Genomic DNA, 27,045 nt, shown 5'->3' with positions numbered 1-27,045 from the left:
ATCTTGTTCCTATCTCTCCAGTGCATACCTCCACCTCCCCAGGCTCTCCTCAACCTGCACCCTACTCTCACTACAGATCACAGTGTCATCCGCAAACATCACGGTCCACGGAGACTCCTGCCTGGCATTAAAAATTCACAATACATTTCAAAATTATATATAGTCAAATATATCATAAATGAATTGATATATTCTAAAAGCCTTAAAAGCAATTCTACCACACCCAATAAAACTAGATGGAGACAGACGACTGCAGAAGTCTGTGAAGCTGCCCAAACAAGTTCTTCTAATTGAAAGTGTTCTAGCAGGCCTGTGATTTATGAAATATCATAGGTTGAGATGTGGACAGAAGAAAAAAGGCAAAGGACAGACACCAGGCTACTTATGATGAGCAAACATGTCCCATAACATTGAGACTTTTCAAGAATATGCAAGAATCTGACTCCTTCTTTTGAGGAATCAGTTGCCAGAGAGGCAGTATCGAGTCTTTCATGTGCATCTGAAGAGTAGTTACTGGGTAGTATTTTAATAGTAATTCGATGCATGTAGATGACTAGGCAGAAAGACGAGCTGAGGACGTTATGGAGACAGATACACACCAACACAAAAGTGATTTCTAATTGTCATTTTTATTTCATTTTATTTTTTTTCTCCACTATTTGACACACCAAGTGTTTAAAGAACAATTTGAACACCACAAACATCACAGTATTTCAGCACAGCAGTGACCGACTTCCCCTCTAAACCCCACAACCGGGTCCGCTTGAAGGATAAACTGTCAGAAGCCATCTTATCTCTTCTTCTATTCCTGGTTGGGGTTCGGAGGGGTCAGGAATGGGGTGAAACACACGTATTGCACAACACAAACACTTCCACACAACTGAACACATAGATGGTGTTACTGAGCTAGTGTCATTACACTCAGAATAGACATCCAGCGTGTCTACAGTGTTGGTGATTAGAACAGTGAGAACAGAAGCATGAGGATGAATCATTAGGATGAATCTTGGTGTATAGTGGTTTACAGTCTACCCACCTCTGTTGGAGCTACAGCTATTCCCCCCGACATGGTCGACACCCAACTACGCTCAAGTAACCTCTAGAAAATCTCAAATCTGAGTTCGACTCTTCCAGCTGTTTATTTTCTGGCTGATGTTATCTGGTCAGATTCGTTGTTTCAATGGATGTAATCACGCTGCTGATTACTGGTTTGGTCCCAATGCCACAGGCAGGACGTTAGCATAGCGTTTCACAGATATAAGCCTACACTGCATCCAGACAGAAGCAAAACACCGGGATACACTTGCTAATCTGACCTGCTCTGGTAGTGGCTAGTTTTCATTTTGGGGGTAGGAGAGAGCGGTACAATGAGGAGGAGGTAATGAAGAAATACTGACTTATTATCCCGACTTATTTTTAAAATTTCACAACCGTTTATAAACTGCATCTGTAGCTTGTTAGCTGTATAAATAGTACATAAAATATCAATTCCTTTTGTTTGCCATCGCTCGCTTGATATCTCCTTGGTTAGATTTCAAGAAGTCGAGCCTTTCCCTTTTTTAACTGTTGTTTTTCACATTATGCGTTAAATACACAAATCTAACCGTGTCACTCCGACAACCCTTTACATACAGTAGACAGCACAGGCCTTTGATTCATGGGGGAGTGTGAAGGGGAGTTAGCAGAGCAGATTAGACTATTAATTGGTCGCAGTGGGACGTGGGATTAACGTGGATGTTTAGTAGGCGTGATTGGCCACGTAGAGGGATTGTCCCGCGGCGGTGCCACTTCCAGAGGACTCGTATTTCCCCAGAGCAGCCAGACCATTGGCCTGAGGAGGAGAGAAGGTCATTAATAATGGAGGAACAGTTATCAGCACCTTATTAAGTTATCGAGAGATCTCTGTAGTGTTGTTGCCATTCTAGGGCTCTCAGACTACGTCCGAATCCATTTATTTTTCAACATGAAAACAATGAAGAGGCTTTTTGGATCCTGTTAGCCAGTCATACTGCTTCACATATATTGAGTTATATATGAGGAAACGACATATACACAAGGTTATTGCATATTTGTAACATGTTAGAGAATTCTGTTTTTAGATCCTGCTTGCCAATCATTCTGCTTTTGAAACATAAGATCAATATTTATGCAATAATGACATATTACCAGGTTATTACATATTTTGATGTGTTGGTGAATTTTAAAGAATTATTTTGCTAGCAAACATAGTGTGGATATTGTGTTACCGGGCTACGAGAGTGAGCGCTAGTCGTGTCGTGTATTCATCAGCAGTAGACATACAGCTTATGCTAAGCTAACAATTGCTAGCGATTCCTTAATGCAGCTTCCAAACCGATCAAAATGTATATTAACCGATCTTGAAATGCACAAGACTGCAATCCTGAGACGTGGAAAAAGTCAATCTTCGCGTTGGACATGGACAAATATTACACACCCCTATGCATTCTTACACTGGACTGAAACTGGTTTGGATCCAGAATCTCTTATTTGGGGATAAAATTTGAGCTGCACTTAAGCGGTGTATAACAAAATAATCCCTTTATGGGAAATGTTTCATTTTCATTCTGTTATACGAGGCACTGGCTGCCCAGTTCACACTGGTGTCTGACCTCAGCACGCTTGATGAATTCCTCGGTGGCCGCCTTCTCGTTACTCAGCTCTCCTCTCCAGGCGTTCAGAGCAGAGGCCTGCAGCGCGCGGCCATAGGAGAAAGTCAGCGCCCAGGGCTTGGCCAGTGGACAGTTGTTAATGGCATTCAGGTTGACGCTGGCCTCTTCCTCAGACTGGCCACCTGACAAGAACGTCACACCTGCAGAAAGACCACACACACACACACACACACACACACACACACACACACACACACACACACACAAAGTTACCCCCTGAAGTTTTATTTGAACAGATCAGCTACTCAACTCTTCCACCTCCTGTGAATTGTTGCCTTGCTGTAAAGCGCTTTACATGCTTCAAGCGAACTAGTTCATATGACTTATCATCAGACCACATCAGCCAGTAAAGTCATTAATACCTTTTCCGAGTGGCTAAAGTCAAAGGTGGGGCAAGCAGCTGTCCGTCATAGAGAGTTGGATTATAAACAGGAAGTCTTGTAATAGCGATGTAATGAGTCAAACAAATTCAGATTAAGGCAAGAGTTTTTCTGTGAAGCCGTTATGTTGTTACAATGTCTCTCAGTTCAGTCCAGTCAGTCATTTTATTATGGCTCCTAGGTTAGTTCAGTCAGTTATTTTTTCTCAGTCGTTGTCACCCATAGCCTCAGTTATTTTCTGGTCATTGTCTGTTGTCCTTCCTGTTTTATTTTGAAATTCTCACCTGTCTTGTCATGTCAGTTCCTGCCCGTTTTTGTCCTCAGTTAACCCCGTGTATCGCAAACCTGTTCCCCATTCCCTGATTAGCTCCAGCTCATATATTCCTCTGGTTTCCCTGTTCCTTTGCTAGATCATCTTGTGTGTACAGCCAAGTAATCCAGCATGCTCTACTTCACGTTCTGCCCATTTACCCGTTTTTTGAGCCTTTGCCCATTTTCTAGACCTCGTTACTCTTGCCTGTCTTCATCAGATCTGTTTGCATGTTTGGACTGAAAACCTGGGGCCTCATGTATCAATCGTTACTATGGGGAAATTTGTTATTACACACCCATGGGATTTTTTTAGCCCTGAAGTTTGTCTCAGAGACCAGTGTAAAACCTGGGTAACCCCTGAATTTAGACACCAATTGGCTACCACTGATGTCTTTGCAGGCCTGGGTGATTGCTCATTGCAAGAGGTAGACAATAGATGTTAGGAGGAAGGAATTACAAATACCCATCATGCTTTGTTATTGTCTGTCAGACAATCTTTAGGGCTAAAAAATTCCATGGGTGTGTACGAACAAATTTGCCCATAGTAACGACTGATACATGAGGCCCCTGGTAACTAGAACTTCTGCGTTGAACCTGTTTTTGCTAGTCTGCCTTCCCCTTGTGTATCTGGTCACCCATTCGGACTGATTCCTTGTGTACTGACCCCTGCCTGTAATTAATAATTAAACTAAGTGTTATTATAACCTTCCCCTCAGAGTTGTGTGTTTGGGTTCTCACCTGCCAGTTTCCCCCGTGAAACATAACACATGGTGAGCAAAGAGCAGTCAACACGGCGAGAGAAGTAGGTGCGTCAAGAATGAAAAGAATAGAATTTGTAGACTGACCTGAAACCCCACCCATTTTCACACCTTGCTGATCACTGCAGAAAGTGGGCTTGGACTTTAAAATGTTGGTATGGAAAGCTACAAAAATGTCACGGCACAGAACTGCCCAAGTCCGAACTTATTCGATGCTATCTGATGTTCAGAACAACACTTTGTTTGAAGTGTTTTGCAGTCCTAACAACATCACCTGTGACGGCGGGAGGCACAGTGCGGCGCAGGGCGGTGACGGTTGCCATGGCGACTTCCTCGCCACTGTACTTGTTGGGGCAGGAGTGTCCGGCTGTGACCATGTTGGGTTTGAGCAGTGTTCCTTCCAGGTACACGTGGTGATCTGACAGAGCCTTGTAGACTGCAGCTAGGACCTGAAGGACATATAAAAGAGGGGAGAGCGAACGACATAAATAATACTAATATGCCTTAAAACACAGACTATACCACCAAGTTCTGCTACTCTATTTATCCCCTCAATCCAGATGCACTGTTAATTTCATTCAATGTTCAGTACCTATTCATCCTCGACTAAATTGCACCGTTTTAACTAGCAAACAAAAATCAAATAACCTCCCCTGGCTGAATGATCACACTTGTGCCCTTAGAAGACTGTAGAAAATCAGAATGACAATGGAAGGTCAACAAGTCTGAATTAGCACATAACACCCCTAAAAGCCAAATGTTAATTTACCGGAAGGCAGTTAAGGATGCAAGATCAGAGTTCTTCTCTAAACTGACAAAGAAATAACCACAATCCTAACGTTCTCTTTAGGGTAATTGATTGTTATTAATGGTCCCTCCATTTACTTTTTTGAACCTGATGTTGCATTGTCTGAAACATTTCTCATTCATTTTGTAAATAAGGTGGAGAATATCAGGTCCCAAATCCAGCCTGGCTCTTGTATTCGTTCCATTCCCCATGTTAATTCTGCCTCTTTTACCCAGTTTCAACCCATTACAATTTCAGTGTTAAGAGTAAAGTCTCAAATATGAACTTCTCCTCCTGCATCTTAGACATATTTCCTACTAAACTGCTCAAGGAGGTATTTTCAACTATTAGACCCATTACTCTGCAAATTCTTAATAATTCTCTGGCCTCTCGTTCTTTTCCAGACAGTTTTAAGCATGCCATTGTTCACCCATTGCTGAAATAACCTAATTTAAATCCCCTGTTCTTAAGCAACTACAGACCAATGTCCAAATTGTCTTTTTTAGCTAAGGCTCTGGAGAAAGTAATTTCATCTCAATTGATTTCTTTTCTGAACACTAATAGTGTTTTTAAAAATGTCCAGTCTGGTTTGAGAGCACATCATAGTACTGACACAGCTCTAGTTAAGGTCACTAATGACCTACTGCTGACTGCAGACAGACGTGACTCTCGATTTTAATTCTTTTAGACCAGGGGTGGGCAAGCTTATCCAGAAAGGGCCGGTGTGGGTGCAGGTTTTTGTTCCAACCAAGCAATTACACACCTGTGTCTCCTAATCAAGTTCCTCAGCAAAGACTCTACTGGTTGATTAGTGGGATCAGGTGTGTAACTGCTTGGTTGGAATAAAACCCTTCAGACACACTGGCCCTTTCTGAATAAGATTGCCCACCCCTGTTTTAGACTTAAGTGCTGCCTTTGACACAGTCAATCACAACATCATCTTACATCGCTTAGAGACTTGGGTTGGCATCAAGAGCTTAGCTCTTAGTTTATTACACTCTAACGTCACCAACAGAACTTTTTCTGTTGTTCTGGGTAACTACTTCCTCAATGGCTCAGTTGATTTGTGGTGTCCCCCAAGGCTCAGTTCTTGGCCTCTCTCTGTTTTCTATATAGATGCTGCCCCTTGGCCAGGTCATTCAAAATCACGACGTGTTTTACCATTTTTACACTGATGACACTCAGTGATACATGCCACTAAAACCCACAGATCCTAGCGCTCTAGCAAACCTCAGAACTTGCCTCTCTGATGTTAAATCCTGGATGTCTGAAAATTTTCTTAAATTTAATGGCAAGTCTGAGGTCATTCTGTTCGGTCCCCCAAATTCCATCAGCTCTTTTGGTACTAAACTTGGTGGTCCATCAGATAGTCTTAAGCAGGCTGCTAGGAATCTTGGGGTAATATTCGATGCTAACAAATACTGAGACCGAATCATGACTCATTCGATGTTAATGAATGCTGAGACTGAAGAGATCATTTAGATGTGTGATGAAACATATCGGTCAATAAAAGCTTTTTTGTTTTGTTTTTTTTGTTTTTTTATTTTGAGATCCCTGTAGGGAAATTACACGCTGCATTTAACCCATCCTTGCTGTGTAGCTAGGAGCAGTGGGCAGCCACTATGCAGTACCTGGGGACCAACTCCAGTTCGTCTTGCCATGCCTCGGTCAAGGGCACAGACAGGAGTACTAACCCTAACATGAATGTCTTTTTTTTTTATGATGGTTGAAACCGGAGCACCGAGAGAAAACCCACCAACACACAGGGAGAACATGCAAACTCCACACAGAGGATGACCTGGGATGACCCCTGAGGTTGGACAACCCTGGGGTTCAAACCCAGGACCTTCTTGCTGTGAGGCGACAGCGCTAACCACTGTGCCACCGTGCTGCCCAAATTTTTTACAGGGGAGAGCGCGAATGCAGTCTCCCACTACCAGAAATTATGCAATCAAGATTCCCACATTTGGCGAATTTGCAGGGGTCAGCACAACTGGAGTGCAATGGTTAAGCCTCACCCTGGGTAAACCACCTTCTTGATCATGGTATCCCCCCTGCCGGGTAAGTAATTGTATCCAGATGAACTGACTCAACTTTCTTTGATTGGATGCTAACCTTGGTTTTGATAATCAAATCAAACATGTTATTCAGTTGCGCTTTCTCCAGCTCAAGGTTATCTCCACAATTAGGTAATTTCTATCAACTGCAAAAAGTTGTACATGCTTTTATCTATTCTCAGCTTGACTATTGTAATGCACTTTACTTGGGTATCAGCAGGGGCTCCCTCCACCACCTGCAGTTGGTACAAAACACCGCTGCTCAGCTCATTACCAGGATAAAGAGGAATGACTATCATTCCTGTGCTTGTCTCCCTACACTGGCTCCCTGTTGGATTTCAAATTGATTTTAAACTTTTATTGCTCAGTTTTAAGGCAAGACTGAGATGGCTTGGACATGTGTGGAGGAGAGATGCTGGGTATATTGGGAGAAGGACGCTGAATATGGCACTGCCAAGGAAGGGGAAAAGAGGAAGGCTAAAGAGGAGATTTATGGATGTGGTGAGAGAGGACATGCAGGTGGCTGGTGTGACAGAGGAAGATGCAGAGGACAGGAAGAGATGGAAATGGATGATCCGCTGTGGCGACCCCTAACGGGAGCAGCTGAAAATAGTAGTAGTAGATTGCTCAGTTTTAAGGCCTTAAACAGTCTTGCTCCTACATACATTTCTGATTTACTGACCTGGTATATGCCCTCTCGACCATCAAGATCTGCATATGGAGCCCTTCTGGTTATTCCTAGATCTCGGTTTGTCACAAAGGTGATCGGGCTTTTGCTGTTAGAGCCCCCACACTATGGAACTTTCTTCCTATTGAACCAATACAAACCAAGTCTCTAGCTTCTTTTAAATCTCATCTTAAAACTTCTTTTTGTGAAAGCTTTTACATATGTTTAATATTTGTTTTTATTTATTCATACTGTTTTTATTTTTACTCTTACTTATTTGGTCTTATTCTTATATTTTTGCCTTGTCTGGGTTTATTTCTTTGTAAAGCACTTGGTATCGATTTAGAAAAGTGCTATATAAATAGTTATTATTACTCTTGCTAAGCTACTGTTATTGTTATAGTATAGCTTGACTGGTTGTACACAACGTATATGTTGCATCTTATTGTCTTTCTTGCATCTATTGTGTCTTGTGTATCCCTATGTGTACTGCTATATTGCTATCATGGGCTGAAGTAGAAGCGTGTAAGATTTCCAATGTATTCGTGACACATGGCAAATAACTTCTCTTGAACCTTTATATAAATGCAATATGTGTTGCATATAGAGCAGCTGACAATTATTTCCATTACTAATTAATCTATTAACTGGTTTTTTTTGTTTTTTTTTTTTAAATCAATCAATCAATCATTTAGTCCAATGTTTTCCTACCACATGCCATTGACGGACATGTGTTTGCAGGTTTTCTTGCCAAACCAACACTTGACCAGCTGATATCTGGTTAATCCTCCCCGGTAATGTTTTAAGTGTTAACAAGAGAAATCCGATGTGTTGTGTTGTGTTGGAAAGAAAACCTGCGTTTGCATGGCCCTCTGTGGCACGTATGGTTGGACACCACTGATTTTGTCTATAAAATGCTGAAAATAAAGACGATCAAGACTTCCCAGAACCCAAAGTGGTGTCTGAAAACTTTTTACTTCTCTGACCAGCAGTCATAAAACCCCCCTAAAGTATAATCATTTTATTTTTTTGGGATCGCCCCCCCCTTTTTCTTCCCCAATTGTATCCGGCCAATTATCCCACTCTTCCGAGCCATCCTGATCACTGCTCCACCCCCTCTGCCGATCCAGGGAGGGCTGCAGACTACCACATGCTTCCTCTGATACATGTGGAGTCACCAGCCACTTCTTTTCACCTGACAGTGAGGAGTTTCACCAGGGGGACGTAGCGCGTGGGAGGATCACGCTATTCCCCCCAGTTGCCCCTCCCCCCCGAATGGAGGCGCTAGTACAACAACCAGGACACAAACCCACATCCGGCTTCCCACCCGCAGACACAGCCAATTGTGTCTGTAGGGACGCCCGACCAAGCCGGAGGTAACACAGGGATTCGAACCGCTGATTCCTGTGTTGGTAGGCAATGGAATAGACCACTATGCCACCCAGATGGCCAAGTATATTCATTTTATGATATGAATCAGATAAAGACCAGCAAGTCTGATCATTTGTGTATTTGTAACCAAAAAAAAAAAGTTTGGTATTTTTACTTGATAAATGAATAAATTGCTTAATCGATTGCCAAATTTATAACTGATATAATTCCTGTCTATTGACTAACTGACTGATCACACCAGCTCCAGTTGCAGATATTGACATATTCCTCATTGAAACTCACCTTCTCGGTGATGTACTGGCAGCGTTTCAGGTCATGGTCTCCATCAGGCAGGATCTCAGGCTCCACAATAGGGACAATACCATTCTGGAAGATGTCACAACAGGTTAAACACCAATAAGACACACAACTTACACAAAGGCAAGTAGGGTTGGGCAGAAATTCAATATTGTAGTGGATCATCTTTCAGTGGTACTGAACTGGGATGAAACTGGGATGTTGTCATATTGTGATACACAATTTCATTTCTTTAATTACAATGAGAATCAATCAAAGAAAATTTCTCACAAAATTTGATTTGAAATATTTATAGAAGTATTATCTGAAAATTAGTTTATAGCTTGATATTACACTTTACCAAACAGTTCAATGTGATGAACTTCAGTTTAATTTTTCAAATGTTCAATTTTTGCATATTTAAGCAGATATCACGATATCGAGTAAAATCTCAAGTTTATCGTGATAAAAATGTTTTCTGTATCTCCCAATATTAATGACAATTTACGCAAAGCCACTCCAACCTGTTGGCAGATGCTAGCGTAGCGTGCCAGCACATTAGCATTCTCAAAGATGGCTAGCTCTGAGGGTGTGGTCTCGGAGATCTTCAGCACGGAGCGCCACTTGGCAAAGTCGGCACCGTCCTTCTTGTACTGGGCGCAGCGCTCTGACAGCCCGTCCAGACCTACAAATCCCACGCATGTAACACAGACACGCGTCAGAAATACAGCAGGGTTTGTTTTATATTTGACATCTTACATGTAGGTAATGATCTGATCGTACCCTGAGTGGTGGTCTCTCCGTTTGTTCCAGCCAGAGGCACCACACCTTTGTCCACCTGCAGAGAGGTAAACAAATCTGGTTTAAAAAATATCCCTTGAACATTTGTAAATACGCTTCTTCACATCAAATTAAAATAATTAACCCTATTCTTTTAAGTACAGAGTCACACTGTATTAATTATGATATGTAATTATACATAATGTCGTACATTTTCTAGCGCATCTGATTCTAGAGCATTTTTAATTTCTGAACATGATCTCCCAATACCTTTGGCCTACATTCTGAAGCTCAGTTTACCCCCACCGTCTGCTCATACCCGCTGTGTCTCTGTGTGTAAAACACACCAACTCAGTGTGTGTTGTTGGCTGTATGAAAGCAGCCTGTCTTGTTTTGCCTGCAATTCAAGACTTTTTGAATCTGCTGCAGAAACTTAAGTCTTTTTCAAGGGTGAAATGTACCCTAAAGTCACAATTTGAGTCACGAAGCCAACATGGAAAAAACCAAAAACACTGCCTAACAATTGATTATTTATCATTAATCAGCTATATTGATAAGAGGATGATCAAACTGAATCCCTGCGTTTTAAAGGTCCCATGAAACAGGATTCAGAGCACTGCAATTTTCCACGATTTGACATACAGATGGATGGATGGATATATATATATATATTCAATTTCCCCTCGAGGATGAATAAAGTATTCTGATATATCTGAATGAAACATAATCAAGTGGGATTTTGTGAGGGAAGGGAGTTTGATTTGAGGACAGCCAATTATGACCAGTCAATTTTCGACGAATTTGGATACTGATATGCTACTGGCTAGTTTCAATTTGGCAGTAGAGGATCACTCGATTTACAGATGATCCACATTGTGGTTATGTGAAACAGGCTTCAGTGGCCAACTTAAGTCTTTTTTTTTTTGTGGACCCCCCCCCCTTTTTTTTTTCTCCCCAACTGTATCCGGTCATTTACCCCACTCTTCCGAGCCGTCCCGGTTGCTGCTCCACCCCCTCTGCCGATCCGGGGAGGGCTGCAGACTACCACATGCCTCCTCCGATACATGTGGAGTCGCCAGCCGCTTCTTTTCACCTGACAGTGAGGTGTTTTGCCAGGGGGACATCGCATGTGGGAGGATCACACTATTCCCCCGTTCCCCCTCCCCCTGAATAGGAACCCCAACCAACCAGAGGAGGCACTAGTGCGGCAAACCAAGACACATACCCACATCCGGCTTCCCACCCGCAGATATGGCCAATCGTGTCTGTAGGGTTGCCCGATCAAGCCAGGGGTAACACGGGGATTTGGACTGGTGATCCCCATGTTGGTAGGCAACGGAATAAACCGCCGTGCCACCCGGACACCCTGGACAACTCAAGTTGACATGATTTGTGTACCTTGATGCCGACGACAATGCCGCGGTCTTTAATGAGCTTGGAGAAGGGCGTGCCGTCGTCCGTGCTCTGATAGAGGGTTTCATGGAAGAAAATGACTCCTCCGATGCAGCTGTCGATGCGCTCATCGGCTGTAAAGAGCAGCTGGCGGTAGCGGCGCCTGTTCTCCTCTGTGTTTTCAACCCCGATGGGGTTCAGACGCTTCGCCATGCTGCCTGTGGAGACACACACACACACACACACACACACACATACACACTATAACGCTGCATGTAATGCAGGTGAGGCTGGCTATGTTCACTAGTTGGTCAGGATACAACTCATATTTTCTACTGTAGTTCATAACCACGTAGCGTTACGCTCTTTCAAGGCTTACTGGGGTCAAAGTGCACATAAACGTGGGGGAGATCACCCTCCATGATTTTCTACGTTGGTAAGTTGGTGCCAAGTACCATGTAGAGGAAATTAAAGGTGCCAAGGAGTTTTTCACTGATGAGTCGTAATTTAATTCTGATGGCTCTGTATGTCCAACTGAATCAAATGAGACCATCAGTGAGAAGATTAGCTCTTTCTATATACTGATTTCAAATCTTTGTCTCTAGGTTGGATTCCCTGTGAAATCTGACAAAATGATTTGCACACAGACGGGACGCGTCCAACTAAAATGGAAGGAATCTCTGCATCTCTGTCTGTATGTCCGCATGTCTATATGTCTGTCCTTTGAGTTTCTCAGCAACCACTCATCTGAGCGACTTCACACTTGGCAGGTGTATTGCTGAGGACCCAAGGAAGTGCAGTGTCAACAAAAATCTCAAACGTCTCATAGCAGCTTTAAGTCAACATAATGTGAGGAGAAACAGGTTAAAATAACACTAGTGTTTCAAGACTGTAAACACACACACATACATACATATATGTACATACATACATACACACACACACACACACACACACACACACACACACACACACACACCGGTGGACTCATCGGCAGCGAGGATGCCTTTCCCTGGGGCCACTATCCTCTCTGCAATGTCCTGCAGCTCCTTCTTCTGCTCAGGAGTCAATGCGGGGTACTGATGAGTCATTCTGGCTGAGAGAGAGAGAGAGAGAGAGAGAGAGATGGAGACAGAGAGAGAATTTGAATTTCCAACAGCTCTTTATTTAATGAGAAACAAACTAACAATGAAATAATCAAATATAGTCACTCCTTTACATTAACATTCACAAAGAGTTCAACTTCCATCATAGAACCAAGATTGATTGTGTGAGAGAGAGAGATGGAGAGAGAGAGAGAGAGAAAGAGAGGGGTTATATATTGTTGTGTGGTATGTGGAACTGGACACTGGCCCAACTCGGGCTACATTAGTCCCTCTGTTGTTTATGATCTGGTAACTTCACTCCGGCCCCTCTCCATTCATCTAAATGAGGATTGTCAGCGTGGAAAAAAAAAAAAGACAATACAAGTCCTTCACAATTCTCCTGATCCGTGTGCCGATTGGTCTGAACGACTGACAACATGCCCGGCGTGCCAGTGCACATGAACTACACTGGACCAAAGACCTACTTTTTACCTGCTTCCTATTTTACTTGTCAACTTTTCGGACCTCTACTTCCTGGTCCTGCTCTGTGCTTTTCCTCGGGGGCCGATGCACAGGACAGACATTAGTCACATGTTCAGCCAAGGCCAAAAATGACTGCAGAGCCCAATGTACTTACTCTCTGAAGGTGTGCACGAGGTTAACACTAATCACACATTTCATCACAGGAGGTGAAGTTCAGTCATCACACCTCGAGACGTCTCAGGTGGGAGGGAAAATCTGACACGCACACACAGGCCCTCCACTTCCAACCGGCTTACATTCTTCCACCATCCCCTCTTCACTCTGCCGTAACTAAGCGGTTGCATAACTCCCCCCCCGCCATCCACACCATGTCACCGCGGCCATTACAGAGGAGGGCCGAGCCGGGCTGATTATGTAACAGCCCATCTATTAACTCTGCCGCCAGGCTCATTAACCATTAAAGGACACGGGTACAGCGTGGATGGACGCCCCACCTTCCCTCTCCTCCGCTTCCTCCAGCCTTTCACCTAGTTCTGCATTTTCCAAGCATCCTTATCGGTACTGCTGACTCATCCCCGTTTCCGTCATACTAACCTGCGTTTCTTTGCCAGATTGCCACATGATTTTCCAGATGCCTTGTCTGTTGTGTATGTATTATTCTGTGTTGATATTAGGGATGCTGGGCCAATGCCAGACTAAAATGGAGAACCTGTATGTGAGATTTTACCCAAGACCAAAATCCCATATCAAAAACCATGAGTAAAATGTCATAAGTAAAAGTAAAATGGCATAATTTGCTGCATGTTTGCCACATGTGAGTCTGTATTTCATTGATGGTGGGGGAAAAAAAACTGATTCTATCTCAGTTGTTTTACCCATTGACCTCCAAACGAATGGTCTAAACCTGCACTGTTCAGGGAAAATTGGTATTGACTGGTACTTAAGGACCGTGTAAAGGAAATTCAGAGATTTATTTCGAAACACATTATAAATGCTGGGAAATAATTGCTGAAAACCTGTGACATGATTGGGAACTAAGTGGTAGTGGATTGTGGAGGTAGACCCTACCCTACTGGTTTCTGCCTCCTCAGACCACTGCAGACTGGGAGCACTTTCAGAGATGCTCTGACCCAGCCGTCTGGCCAGAACAACTTGGCCCTTGTTAAAGTCCCTCATGTCTTCCCTCCTGCCCATTTCTCCTGTATCCCACACGCTGACTACGAGAACTGACGGATCTCCTCAGCGGAGGTTTGAGTTTCATTTCAAAAATACAAAAAGTAAATTGTAGTCCTGTACCCAACCGGTCTCGAAAAATTATTATGAGTCCACAATGTCCGAGACCGAGTCCAAGTCACGGTGCTGTTAAGTTTAAGACAAGACCAAGTTCTTCAAAATGTGGACTGGAGAACAAGTCCAAACTCGAGTGCTACAACCCTACAAAGGAGAACTGAACGGGTGATTTGGGACGGACACAGCTGGTTTGAATTATCATTTTAACTGCTGTTTAAAAAAGCTTCAACTTCCGGTGTGGGAAAATGGGAGTGCGAATTCACATTTGTGGCGGCCTCACCCGGTACCGGTGTGGGAAGATGGCGGAGCCAACTTGGGTTTGCGGCGGCCTCACCCAGTATCGTCTATGTAGTGTCTTTGCTATGGGTTAAAAATAGTGCCACTGCTTGGTGGATACCTCAGGAGAGGAATCAGCTACGGGAGTAAACCCCTACTGAAAATCAACCTCTAGAGTGCTGTTGTTTTTTATTTTTCTTGCCCTTTTGTATCTGCCTAAGTGGGAGAGTACTGCTGGCGTCATGTGTGGCTGCCGGTTCTCCCTCTCGTAGCCCCCCTTTCCATCCATCCCTCTATGACTGTGTTATGTTTATCTGTTGTCTTGTTTCACCCCGTTTATTGTAAAGCGACTTTGAGTGTTAGAAAAGCACTATAAAAGTTTGATTTATTCATATTATTATTATTTGTCCACGTCTAAGTTTGGGTCTTCGTTTGATGGCTGGGAGAGCTTGGTCTGCTGCATCCTGTGGGCCCAGGGACCACGGCCCTGCCTGGAGCTGCGCCCAAAGAGGAAACACCGAGGGCGGTCTGACAGGACGCAGAAGCGGGGCAGGCTAAGCTAACTGCTAGCCCATGGAGACCAGCAGTTCCGATAACACCGAGGGCGGTCTGGCGGCGGCCTCGCCTGGTGCTGACTGTGTTTTTGGTGTCATCGTGTGGCATGTGGGGAGGTGTGTCTGGCTGGGAGAGCCGGTGTTGGATCGGCTGGGGGAGCCTGGTCTCCTGCGTCCTGTGGGCCCAGGGACCAGGGCCCTGCCTGGAGCTGCAACCCGAGGAGGGAACATCGAGGGCGGTCTGACAGGACGCAGAAGAGGGGCAGGCTAAGCTAACAGCTAGCCCATGCAGACCGGCAGTTCCGACAGTCATCCTGGCGTCGCTCTCTTGGACAGTGACTTTTTGTTGTTGTTGATATGTTGGATATATGTGTTTTGTAGTTTTTGTAGATTTTTTTTTAGTTTAGATATATGTGTCCTTGTAGTTTGGATATGTGTTTTTGTCTTTGTGCTTCACTGCTGTGGGCTGGGAGACACGATATTTCATTTCATTTCCTGTGCACTGGTGCATGGAATGAAATGACAAATAAATGCTCCCGACTCCCGATGAAGCCGAAGGTTCGATTTATTTGTCCTTAAAAGGAGAATTTTGTCAGTGCAGTGAACAGAAAGCCATCAGAGCTCATATGTCACCTCGTGCTACAGAAACATGGTTAGAACTAAGGCTAGGGTGAGCCAATAGCTCACTATTATCCTATCATGTTTCAGGGGCAGTGTATCAGGTTGAAATTCATATATTCTCATATCAAGATACACAGTTTGATCATCTAAACGAACGATAATGAGAATCCATAACCGAAAATTTCCTGCAAGGCGAGGTTTGAAATATTTGAGGGAGTATTATTCCTAGTTTTGGTTTGATATTACACTTTACATTGCCAAACAGTTCAACATGATGAACCTCAACTGGACTCTTAAATATGGTGTTATAGGGTATTTCTGAATATGTAATGAGATACTGGGGTAAGTATCGTCATGCGTAAAGTCCCTGATGATGATGTGATTATAATCCCATCTCGCCCAGCAACACTTCAGGTTTGTGCATGATGTGAAACGTCCTGCGTCCGATGGGGAACCCTACACGATGTCGATCTAACGTGACACCCCAACACAACAAATGCACACATATCCCCTATACACTCCCATGCACAGCCACATAGGAGGCCGTATGGCCGCGTGTGGGAGTGGCCTGACAGCCTGTGTATTCAGTTCGCTAATCCCCGGCTTACAGCCATGAGATAACAACCTTCAGAACACGCGCACACACATACACACACACAGACACACACACACACCCCTTGAAAACAATGCCGAGTTAAAATCCACAAGAGAGCCAGCTCGGCGATAGGTCAGACCCTCTGCTGTGTTAGAGGTGCAGGTTTATCTTCACGAGGAGGACATTGTCCCACAGTGTTTGTCCCCCGGAGGGAACACACCACACCACAACACAACAGCAGCACGGCCCAATCGCTCCAGCCAACAACACACTATTTACATTTAACAAAGGCCAGCCTAAGGGCGCCAGCAGGGTGTCGGTGTGTGTGTCTGTGTGTGTGTGTGTGTGTGTATAACCCCGCCCCGTATCTTCAGCTTAGCTTGACAAACCTCACGCTCAGTAAACATTTGCTATCTGTAATAAAGGAGCTGCGTGCTCTCTCCATTCACCCTGACTGACCCTGGTCCCCCGTGTGGTTAGATTCTGCTGAGGAAACATTGCACCACGATTTGCAAAACGTGCAGCGCGTATCCATATCTGCATACCTTCAGACCTAAACAGTCCCTCCTGGCCGAACATTCCCGATGCCCCTTCTGAATCTGACGCAGCACAAAACACCTTATCGGAGGACTGTAGTGACGGGGTCAACGCGGAGGGCCGGTTGTGAAAGGCTGCTCAATTCACACCTCCCTCGTGTCCTTACGCCTCCTGCGTTTCATTTAGCTACACCTGAACCCGGACCTGCAGACAGTCCCTGTGCATGAAGAACGCACGAGGACTAAACCATACCTATATCACAGCTACACCCGTATGAACTCCAGATGAAAAACATTTCCCAATTTCAGTACGGTTGTTAAAGGCTGGCGTTTCCTGATGTGACGCGTCGGCTTTGCCCAAGGGCACAGCCGCCATTTGCAAGACCCTGGTATGAGCGACGGGCACTGCAGTTGTTTACGCAGACTGAACCAGGATTACAAAAGACAGTTCCGGGATTTGAACCTGCGGCCCTCAAATTACCGTTTGGATTCTCTTACCGCTAGATGTTCAGCTGTCCGAGCCTGGCTGACCTGAAATGTGACGACCAACAGGAGGCGTTATTGACGGAGCATCGTCGTCCAAAACCCTGCAAGGAACTACGGAAAATACACAACTCCCAATGGTGTGAATGTCCGTGTATAACCGTCTTAACCATGACACGGATCGCCTCCCTCATCCACTGATGAGTACATTAATGAGGAATGCGAGGCCATATGGAAAATGTTAGTCTCAATATCTGTTAACGTTATGCTAAATTATCATCACATGGACCTGTTTGGCAGTGTAACGTATAATATAATATCAAACCGAAGCTAGTTTTAACATGATACGCCCTCAGACATTTCAGGGCTCATTTTGTAAGAAATGTTCAGCTGTAGAATCTCTATCTATAATCATGACAACAGAATTAGGCATTAGATATGACGATATACAGGTAGCATAGCGGTCTATTCAGTTGCCTAGCAACACAGGGATCGCCAGTTCGAATCCCCGTGTTACCTCCGGCTTGGTCGGGCGTCCCTACAGACACCACTGGCTGTGTCTGCGGTTGGTAAATCGGATGTGGGTATGTGTCCTGGTCGCTGCACTAGCGCCTCCTCTGGTCGGTCGGGGCACCTGTTCAGGGGGGTGGGGGAACTGGGGGGAATAGCGTGATCCTCTCACATGCTACATTCCCCTGGCAAAACTCCTCGATGTCAGGTGAAAAGCGGCTGGTGACTCCACATGTATCGGAGGAGGCATGTGGTAGTCTGCAGCCGTCCCTGGACCAGCAGAGGGGGTGGAGCAGAGATCGGGACGGCTCGGAAGAATGGGGTAATTGGGGAGAAATATATATATATATATAAAAATTAGGTCTTAGATATCATATACAATATCATTGAAAGACGGTAAACTCTAATACTGAATTACTGTCCAGCCTTATTAATGTAAGGAGTCTGTGCTGGTGGTAGCCTCGACTATGTTGGTTTCCTAAAGAAATAATGAAGATAAGATTGCTTGCCTGCCTGCGTCACATTAAAGACACACTGCTTCAGGGTCGTACAGTGTCACGATGAACACCACGTCCTCTACCAGTTGTCATCTCTTATCTACATAACATTGTTGCCGTCCTTGACTTTGTACAAATGGACGACAAGCCGGATGCCTTCAATGTGAAGCTGACCTTCATCGCTGTCGGCGGCTGTGTGCCACTCACAGGCCTGAAGTGCCAGGGGGGGTGTTGCTGGGCTTGTCGATTCATGTAACAGCAAAACATGTAAAAATAAACAGGCTCCTTCAGCAGATATGGATCTCCTAGAAGAAGGAGGTGCATCAGTTTTGAGATCTCCACCTAGCTAGCACTGACCATGGAGAAGAAGCAGCTGGGGTCAAAGGTTGAGGATGAGTTTGTAGTTTTCAAAAGTTCAACCCCAACCTGTTGTGTGTTTGTCTACCAACACAATACCTCTCCACATAGTGGTCAAAAACTACAGCTGGTGATCAATGCCTTGCTCAAGGTGACACTAGCTAGGCTCACGGCAGCAATCAGAAGCGACTAAGTACGAACCCAACGGGGTTTGAGCAAGCAACCTTCTGACTTGGAGTTTGGAGGCCCGTGTTTGTGTTTATTCGCGGTGAGTTTGTGTGTGCGTGCTCATGGAATCATGATGTGAGGAGGGTTCCTCACCAGATGTGTGACCAGATATGTTCTCCGTTATTTCATGTTAGTCAACGCCAGAGCATGGAGATCCTCCAGCAGACTAACATTCAGACAAACGTCAGGAAAGAAAACACCACAAACTCACGTTTTGATTGATTTCCAACTAGGACCTAATAAAAGCAACATTAGAGGACAAATATATCAGACAATATTTATATATATTTGGAAAATTGTGTTTGACTTGAGTTTTTTTTTTTAAGTGATATACTTTACCTACCAGATTATTACTTGATCCAAAATGCAACATCCCAAGTTTTAGTGAGACATCCCATAGCTTGTTTGATTTTATGTAAATTTACCTCCATTGCACCAAGGACAGCTCTGGGGGGGTGGGGGGGGGGTTACCCTTGTTTCCCACCCCACTGGTCTCAGATCAGCACTACCACAAATATCTTACAACAGATGTTAAAATGATAGGCCCCTTGTATTTAGACATGTATTGAGGCTTGTATACTGCATCATACTAGCATACAGGATAGACTGAGCCCAATATTTCTCCTTCTTTTAGATTCAAATAGTCCGCCGTCTCATTCTTTTAAAGTGGAAAGGTATTTCACCTCCCACTCATGACCGATGGGGATCAGAGGTTCTACAACGTATCAAGCTTGAAAAAACTCAGATTCTCCCTTAAAGGCTCCCCGAGATCCTTTAATAAAACATGGAGACCCTTCTTGGACAGTATAAATAATTTGGCAGTTCTACCTGACCCGGGGGATAGCTGAGCTCCCTCCCTGTTTTCCTCTCCCCTTCCCCCACCCCCTTCTTTCTTAAACTTTTTTTTTTAATTCTATTTTCTATTTCATTTCCCTGTGACAGCCTGGCGGCCTGTCCAGGGCATCTCCCCACCTGCCGCCCAATGACTGCTGGGATAGGCTGCAGCATCCCCGCGACCCTGAGAGCAGGATAAGCGGTTCGGATAAGGGATGGATGGACGGATGGTCATTTGTCCTCATCCTTTTGGACTGCAAAACCATATACGCTGTGACTGTATTGTAATATAACTGAGTACCACCCCCCCAAATATCACCGGCCCCTTTTTGGCCACCCCATTCTACATTTTCTGCAGTGCCACTGTATTAAAACTCTAAGTTAGTAGACATGTACTGAAATGATAAGTAATAAAGCGACTTTTCGTGTCAAGTCTTTCTCACGGCGCCGCTGCAACTGCTGCCGTGGGCCATGCGTCCCTCACTCATGGATGACCTCAGAGGGACGCTTAGTGGGACGCACTCCACCCGCACGTGCAGCACAGGTGTGCCATAGGTCTGGACCAGGGGTGGGCAACAGGATCCAGAAAGGGCCGGAGCGGGCGCAGGTCTTTTTTCCAACCAAGCAGTTACGCACCTGATTCTATTACTCAACCAACAGTCTTTGCTAAGGACCCTGGTTTGTAGACTCAGGTGTGTAGCTGCTTGGTTGGAACAAAGACCTGCACCCACACCGGACCTCTCTAGATCACGTTGCCTGTCTCTGGCTCTGGGCGGTTTTGGTGTAAAGCAGAGGTAAAAGGTGCTCCCGTCAGGTGGGGGAGGAGCTGCTTCCCATCGTCCACCTCAGCGGCACGCACCTGTCTCACCCATCTCAGGTGTGTCTCACCTGTCTCACGCGTTCGGTCGCTTCTATGCAGGAGGCTCTGATCCAGCAGCGTTAAGAGGATCACATCCGTGCACCGTAACGTACCTGCAGGGGGTCTCTGATCCCGGAGTCTATTTCGGCCGAGGCGCTGACGACAAAATACCCACACGAGTTTTTCAGCGTCAGTCTTGGAAACGACGCGAGTCGGCCAATAAGTCGGTTAACGCCTCCTCTTTCAAATGACAAACCCGACTCCTGCAGCGCAGGCACGCGACACCACATCCGCCCACCCGTGCCTGAGAAGGTCGACGTGCACGATCACACAGAGCCAGCTCGCGCCCACCCATCCCCGTCAATTACCGCCGCTCGGCCGTCACGGACTCGGCTGAGACGCGGACACGTTAGCAGCGGCGGTACACTCGCGTGAACAGCCCTCGTCTACTCTGCTGTCATCCTTCCCAGCCAGGATTTACCCTATGCTTGTTGTTGCGTATTAGCAATATATATAAGTAGATAATGTGGCAAAATGCGCAATAAAACATCATGTTGTTCATAAAGAAATTATTATGCATTACTTTTTTCTTTTTTTTTTTAGCTAAATCTAACGGCGTATAACAGTTAATGGTAATTCGGGATGTCGTCGGCTTCTGAGGGAGGCGAGCGTCACTTCGTCATCTTCGTCATCAGCAACGCCACATTAACCGTGCTGTGCAGCTGCCTCGCGTGTATCGGGTCAAAGGCTGTTTTCTTACCTGGTGGATTTTATTAACTAAAATCGGCAGGTGAGTCGCAGGGAGGATGCGGAGGTGCCTGATGCGGAGGTGCCTGACGCGGAGCTGAACGGTCTCCTGTTCCACTGCTGCAGCGCAACGTGACCCCTTACAAAACCCTAGGATGAGGGGCGGGGCCCCCTCACCTAGTTACGTCATATGTGACGCGGACTGCCCATTGCGCATGCGCCCGGCGATGTCGAAGTAGGCGTCAGGACTCGGCAGCATGATGCTGCATCTTTGAAGAAAAAAAGAGAACCAAACATGGAAGACACACACACACACACACACACACACACACACACATACACCACTTTTACTACATACATCTATATAAGTAAGTGTATTAGATATACTGAATGTACCTTTCTATCCGTGTATTTATCAAGATGGATAGATGTATTGTCTCAATACACATATGTATATAGTGTGAATAAGAGAGCAATAGAGAAAGGTAGATATAGAGATGTACTGTATTATAATCCAACAGAACAAATAAAACTCATCAAATTATGGCTCCCTTTCACTGCTTACCTACCAGGTTTATTATTTCTTTTAATATTTTACTGATCTATCTAAATGGGAATAGTAGGTACAGTGATATATTACAGCCATTTTGCAGCGTTGATTGAGTTGAATGCATTATTTGCTTTTATTTATTGTTTGGGTGCTTTTTGGACTATTTTTTGAGGGAAACATTAAAAGGATTTGTAATGTTCTGATTATTATTCAATGGCACTTTTAATTGACTCAGACTACCTGCTACTAAAACACATTCCTGCATTAAACCTGTCTTCTGTCCTCACTGAGAGTTGTCCCCATGAACGTGTACTCAGCTGTGCAGACAGCTAAGCACTCTCCTAATCAAGCTCCAAGGAACAAACAGATGCGTTGAATTTGGCAGTGTAATCAGGATAAGTGTGAAACTGGACAATGAATGGGGATATACAAATGAAAATGTTACGCTGCTGTACTAAACAACAAAGAACAAATAATGATGCATATGCTACTTTTATACCAATAAACAATGCAATTTACAAATGACGCCATGTATGAACTACGAAGGAGAGGATTGCATTGGATTGCAGCCAGCAGTACACGCGGCCGTCTCTGGCATGATCTTGAGGGGAGGTGGAGTACTTCCTGTTTCAAAAGGAACAACAAAACAAAAGGAAACAAACAAACAAACAAACAAAAGGAACTTCTCAGAACAACCACCAAGGGGTTGCAAATACAATACAAAACAAATCTGGTTCCATCACACTCCCCACCTGGCATCTTTAGGATGTCAAACTGAAAGGTAAGTCAGATAGTTTATACCCCTTATCGAGTCACTTGACTGAGTCCCTTTGTAATAGAAGGACGACTTCAGAGACTGGCCTTAACAGTTTTGGTATACCTTTTTTGAAAATTTTCACTTCAGCCTTTCTGGCCTTTCCATCGTCACTAGGAAAAGTTCTTGTGATTAATCCTGTAGGCCAGTCATGTCTCTTGAATAGGTTGTCTTTTAGTAGGACAACATCTCCATCCAGCAGATTTGGTCTTTCCCATCTCCATTTTTGTCAACCCTGGAGACCACTGCACTGAGGTACTCTTTCCTCCATCTTTCCCAGAATGTGTTGGCTAAACTTTGAACTTGTCGCCACTGATGTCTGAAGACGTCACCATCATCAAACTTGCAAGGGGGGAGTGGAGGTATGCCAACTTTCTGCGTCAGAAGCATAGCACCGCTCCTGGGGGAGCGGTGCATCCCATTCACAAGTGTCAGTGGTTAATTCTGTCAAGATAGAGCGACCTTGAACACTGACAAGAGTGGCAAATCCTAGTGGGTCAAATAAGCTGTTGATGGTAGATAACACACCACGACATGTAAAAGGCCTTTCAGTAGCAGCCACTTGGAAAGTCAGTGTATCTGTAGCAAGGTCCCATCCAAGACCCAGGCTGCACTGCATAGGAGGAAGGTCCTGACCCAGATCCAGATCTTGTAGGTTCGTGGCCAGGTCTTCAGCCAGGAAAGCTCTCATAACCTCAACACTATTAGATGCTATCATATGCAGTCTGAGATTGGATTGAGCAAACATGTCTTGTGTTCCTTTCAGCCCCTTGATGGCTTCCTCTACGCTGGGGAAAGTCTTCAGGCCATCGTTGACATAGAAATGTCAATGTACAAAGTTCCTCACTTCAGGTCCAAAGTCCTCTTCATCCTCTGTGGCCATCCTCTTCAGCCCATAAATGGCCACAGCTGGTGAGGGACAATTGCCGAACACATGAACTCTCATGTGATAATCCAAAACTTCGTCATCAAGTTGGTGGTTGCGAAACCACAAGAATTGGAGATAGTCCCAATGATCCTCTCTCACTAGTAAGCTGTGAAATATCTGTTGGATGTCTGTCATCACAGCTACTGGTTCTGCCCTAAAGTGCATGAGGACCCCGAGTCAATCAATCAATCAATCAATCAATCAATCAATCAATCAATCAATCAATCAATCAATCAATCAATCAATCAAGTTAAGGTGTTGTTGAGGTCTGGACCCTGTAAGAGCACACCACTCAATGCTATGCCCTTGAACTGTGCACTTGAGTCAAAGACAATCCCTATTTTTCCAGGTTTCTGGGGGTGGTAAACACTGAAGCTCGGTAAATACCAATACTCTTTGTCGGTCTCTGAGGGAGGAGCTGGCTCAGCAAGTTCAATTCTGAAGATGACAGCTTGCCTAAGCCTGGTTGGGCAGAAGCTAGTGTGCTAGGAGGTTTGTACTGCTCACTCACTATCTTCTCTTTGAGGAATATTCTGCTCTCACAAGGCCTGAAGTAACTGGGATATCCGTTGTCCAGGACATCGGTCTTGAATATATTGAGAGTTGGTTGGTGGGCCCCGCCAAGGCAGACGTCACCAACTATGACCCAGCCTAGATCCACTCATTGGGTGTAGGGTGCATTGTGATGACCATTGCGCTGGCTGTGCACTTTGTGTACACGGATGATGTCTCTGCCAAGTAATGGAAGGATCTCGGCCACAAAGTCAAAGGAGGAATCTTGTGAGCTATACGTAGGTTTGAAATGCATGTGACAACGTGCAGCCTCTGGTGTTGGGATTTCAACCTTATTATTGGGAATTAGGTTGCACTCAATAAGGTTTGGCAGTGGTAGTTGAAGTTCCCCATCAGCTGACTCCATCATGAATCCAGTGGCCTTCCTTCCAGTGGTGTCTGTAGTGCACGTTTTGAGAGTGTAGGGACCAGTGCCACTCTGGATATCAAACATGTAAAAAAAAAAGCTGATCTAGCTAGTGACACATGTTTTGATCATCTAGTATCACGTATGTCCTTATCTTTTGCTCAGGATGCCCCTTCGGATGGGGGTTGACCAGACAGAGTTTCGAACAGGATTTGCCTTGAAGACCCTCACCACCATGTTCTACAGCAGGTGCACTAGAACTCGCAGCCCAAGGTGCTGGTCCTGCATGAAGTGCTGAGATGTGTCAGTCACTGTTGCATTCTGAGCAATGGGTGACGGCTTTACACTCCTTAGCCTGGTGTGTTGTTGAAGCGCAACATTTAAAACATATGGAGTTCTCTGTCAGGAAGCGCCTTCGATCAGTGAGTGACTTTTCTCGAAAACCTCGACATTTTTTGAGGGAATGAGTTTTTTGTGGAGAGCACACTGTCTATCTGGATCCATGACAGGCCCTTTAGAGGAGTCTGAGGAGGAGGGTTTTCCTACTTCTGTTTTACTGACTGATATGGGAGGTCTGATTTTCTATTGTTTGGATGAAGACCTGTCACCTTTGAATGCAGCTGAGCAGGAGATAGGGAGAGCAAAACTAGGATCATTCCTCATCTCTGCATAGTCGAACACGAAGTCTGCGAAGAATGAGAAAAGGGGGTATGGAACGTGATGCTCCCTCTGATAGCGAGACCCCAGAATTATCCACTGTTGTTGGATGTTGTGGGGCAATTTCTCCACAATAGGGTTTATTCCCTTTGCTGTGTCGAGAAAGCTGAGTCCTGGTAAGTAACCTTCATGCTTTGCCGCTTCGACTTCTAGGAGCAGATCTCCAAGTTCTTGAAGCTTCTGGTGAATGCGGCCATCTCTGGCAAGCTTTCGAGGGGAAGTGGAGCGCTTCCTGTTTCCGGGGTCAACAAAAGGAACTACTCAGAACAACCACCAGGGTATGGCAAATACAACACAAAACAAATCTGGTTCCATCACAACCTGCGTTAAACTAATCACTTATTATTTACAACATTTTACCGATTCAGGAGCACCCGAGTTACACCACAATATTTTTTGACCATCGAGTATTATAGATAACAAGCTTTTTCCACTTCTGTCAAAGAAATGTGAGAATGGATTTGACCTTAACACAGTGACATGTGACATACTAAAGACATTTCTCTGTCTCTCTCTCTCTCTCTCACACACACACACACACACACACACACACACACACACACACACACACATCATCATCATCGGCGATCACTCGGTTTCGAGTATGACTATCCTTCTGGGTCCTTGTGGGTCTTCAGGTGGGCAGAGAGGCTGATCCTAGAGCTGCTCCAGGCAGGGCCGTGGTCCCTGGGCCCACTGGATGCAGCAGACCAAGCTCTCCCAGCCGATCCAGCGCCAGCTCTCCCAGCCATCAAACGAAGACAAACTTGGACGCAGATGTGGACAAAGACACTGCGTGGTCGGTACTTGGTGAGACCACCGCAAACGTGAATTCGCGCTGCCATCTTCCCACACCGGTACTGGGTGAGGCTGCTGCAAACGTGAATTTGCACCGCCATCATTAAGTGCCCAGCACCCTCATGGACAGCCAGTCTCAAGGGCCTCCCTGTTTTCTGCTGCTTGTTCCCGGGTGTTAAGGTCGACACCAAACCTTTTAAAATGGGCTTTGATGTTATCTTTATATCGCTTCGAAGAACACACACACACACACACTTACACACACACACACACACACACACACACACACAAAACAAACATCTTACTCAACATTTCCAGTGTGTACAGAGTTTAATATTCCATTTGACTTTAAGGTAATATAATTACAAAAATACAGAATAAAGCATCTGTTTGACAACGCTACATGGACCTGAACTGGGTCACAGTTTAAAACATACAACTGCCTGCAAAATATTCATACAAATCTTACAAATAGGATATTGTAAACAAGCCATTTTGTGCCCCAAAAAAAAAAAAGGGGAAAAAAAAGAAGCAAGGTCAGGATCACTTATGTGAGGCATTCAGGGTACACATAAGGGCGACACTTTACAGATTCATAATATAATCTGGTACACAGGTAGGCAAGTGCATTAAGGTGTGATTACTGATGGTAACCCGTGATTCTAAAAAATCCCTGCATCTATCAAAACACCCCCTTTAGCGGTAAACAATAAAGATGATTATTGCGACTTTACAGGTGCAACCGATATTTCAGATGGCTGGGCGGCGTCTAAAAACGAGTAACAAGGCTGAGATGGGAAAACCATTAAACGCTCCACTGACTGAAATCAACAGAAAACATCCCACGTTTAAGGCATGCACAGCTTAATCTGA

At 44.9% G+C, this 27,045-nt stretch overlaps 1 protein-coding gene and 1 non-coding gene across 3 annotated transcripts; both read right to left on the bottom strand.

The window, feature by feature from the left end:
• Nucleotides 1-610: 610 nt before the first annotated feature.
• Nucleotides 611-21,607, bottom strand: aldocb (aldolase C, fructose-bisphosphate, b). Of its 2 annotated transcripts, none has more exons than XM_056284160.1 (9): nt 21,460-21,607; nt 12,471-12,587; nt 11,498-11,709; nt 10,103-10,157; nt 9,844-10,004; nt 9,326-9,409; nt 4,415-4,589; nt 2,631-2,830; nt 611-1,831 (listed from the first exon to the last, which is right to left on the bottom strand). In XM_056284160.1, the coding sequence occupies exons 2-9, from the start codon at nt 12,580-12,582 to the stop codon at nt 1,739-1,741; spliced, it is 1,092 nt and encodes a 363-aa protein (XP_056140135.1). In that variant the 5' UTR covers nt 12,583-12,587; nt 21,460-21,607; the 3' UTR covers nt 611-1,738. The 2 variants fall into 2 exon arrangements, with proteins under 2 accessions (XP_056140135.1, XP_056140136.1); XM_056284161.1 differs by having other exon boundaries at nt 12,471-12,583.
• LOC130117345 (U1 spliceosomal RNA) lies at nt 6,833-6,996 on the bottom strand. Its single transcript, XR_008810645.1, has one exon. It is a non-coding gene; the product is annotated as a U1 spliceosomal RNA (small nuclear RNA).
• Nucleotides 21,608-27,045: the final 5,438 nt, after the last annotated feature.

Source organism: Lampris incognitus, chromosome 8 (assembly GCF_029633865.1).
Source record: "Lampris incognitus isolate fLamInc1 chromosome 8, fLamInc1.hap2, whole genome shotgun sequence".
NCBI classification, from domain to species: Eukaryota; Metazoa; Chordata; class Actinopteri; order Lampriformes; family Lampridae; genus Lampris; species Lampris incognitus.
Note: the sequence above shows the minus strand (reverse complement) of the source record. Positions and strands in the feature narration are given on the sequence as shown.

Excerpts from the sequence above, each read along its gene's own strand:
- aldocb (XM_056284160.1), bottom strand. The coding sequence starts at position 12,582 with ATGACTCATCAGTACCCCGCATTGACTCCTGAGCAGAAGAAGGAGCTG. Across the intron at positions 10,005-10,102 it reads CGGAGAGACCACCACTCAGG|GTCTGGACGGGCTGTCAGAG; the intron begins GTACGATCAGAT and ends TGGGATTTGTAG. Across the intron at positions 9,410-9,843 it reads ACGCTAGCATCTGCCAACAG|AATGGTATTGTCCCTATTGT; the intron begins GTTGGAGTGGCT and ends GACATCTTCCAG.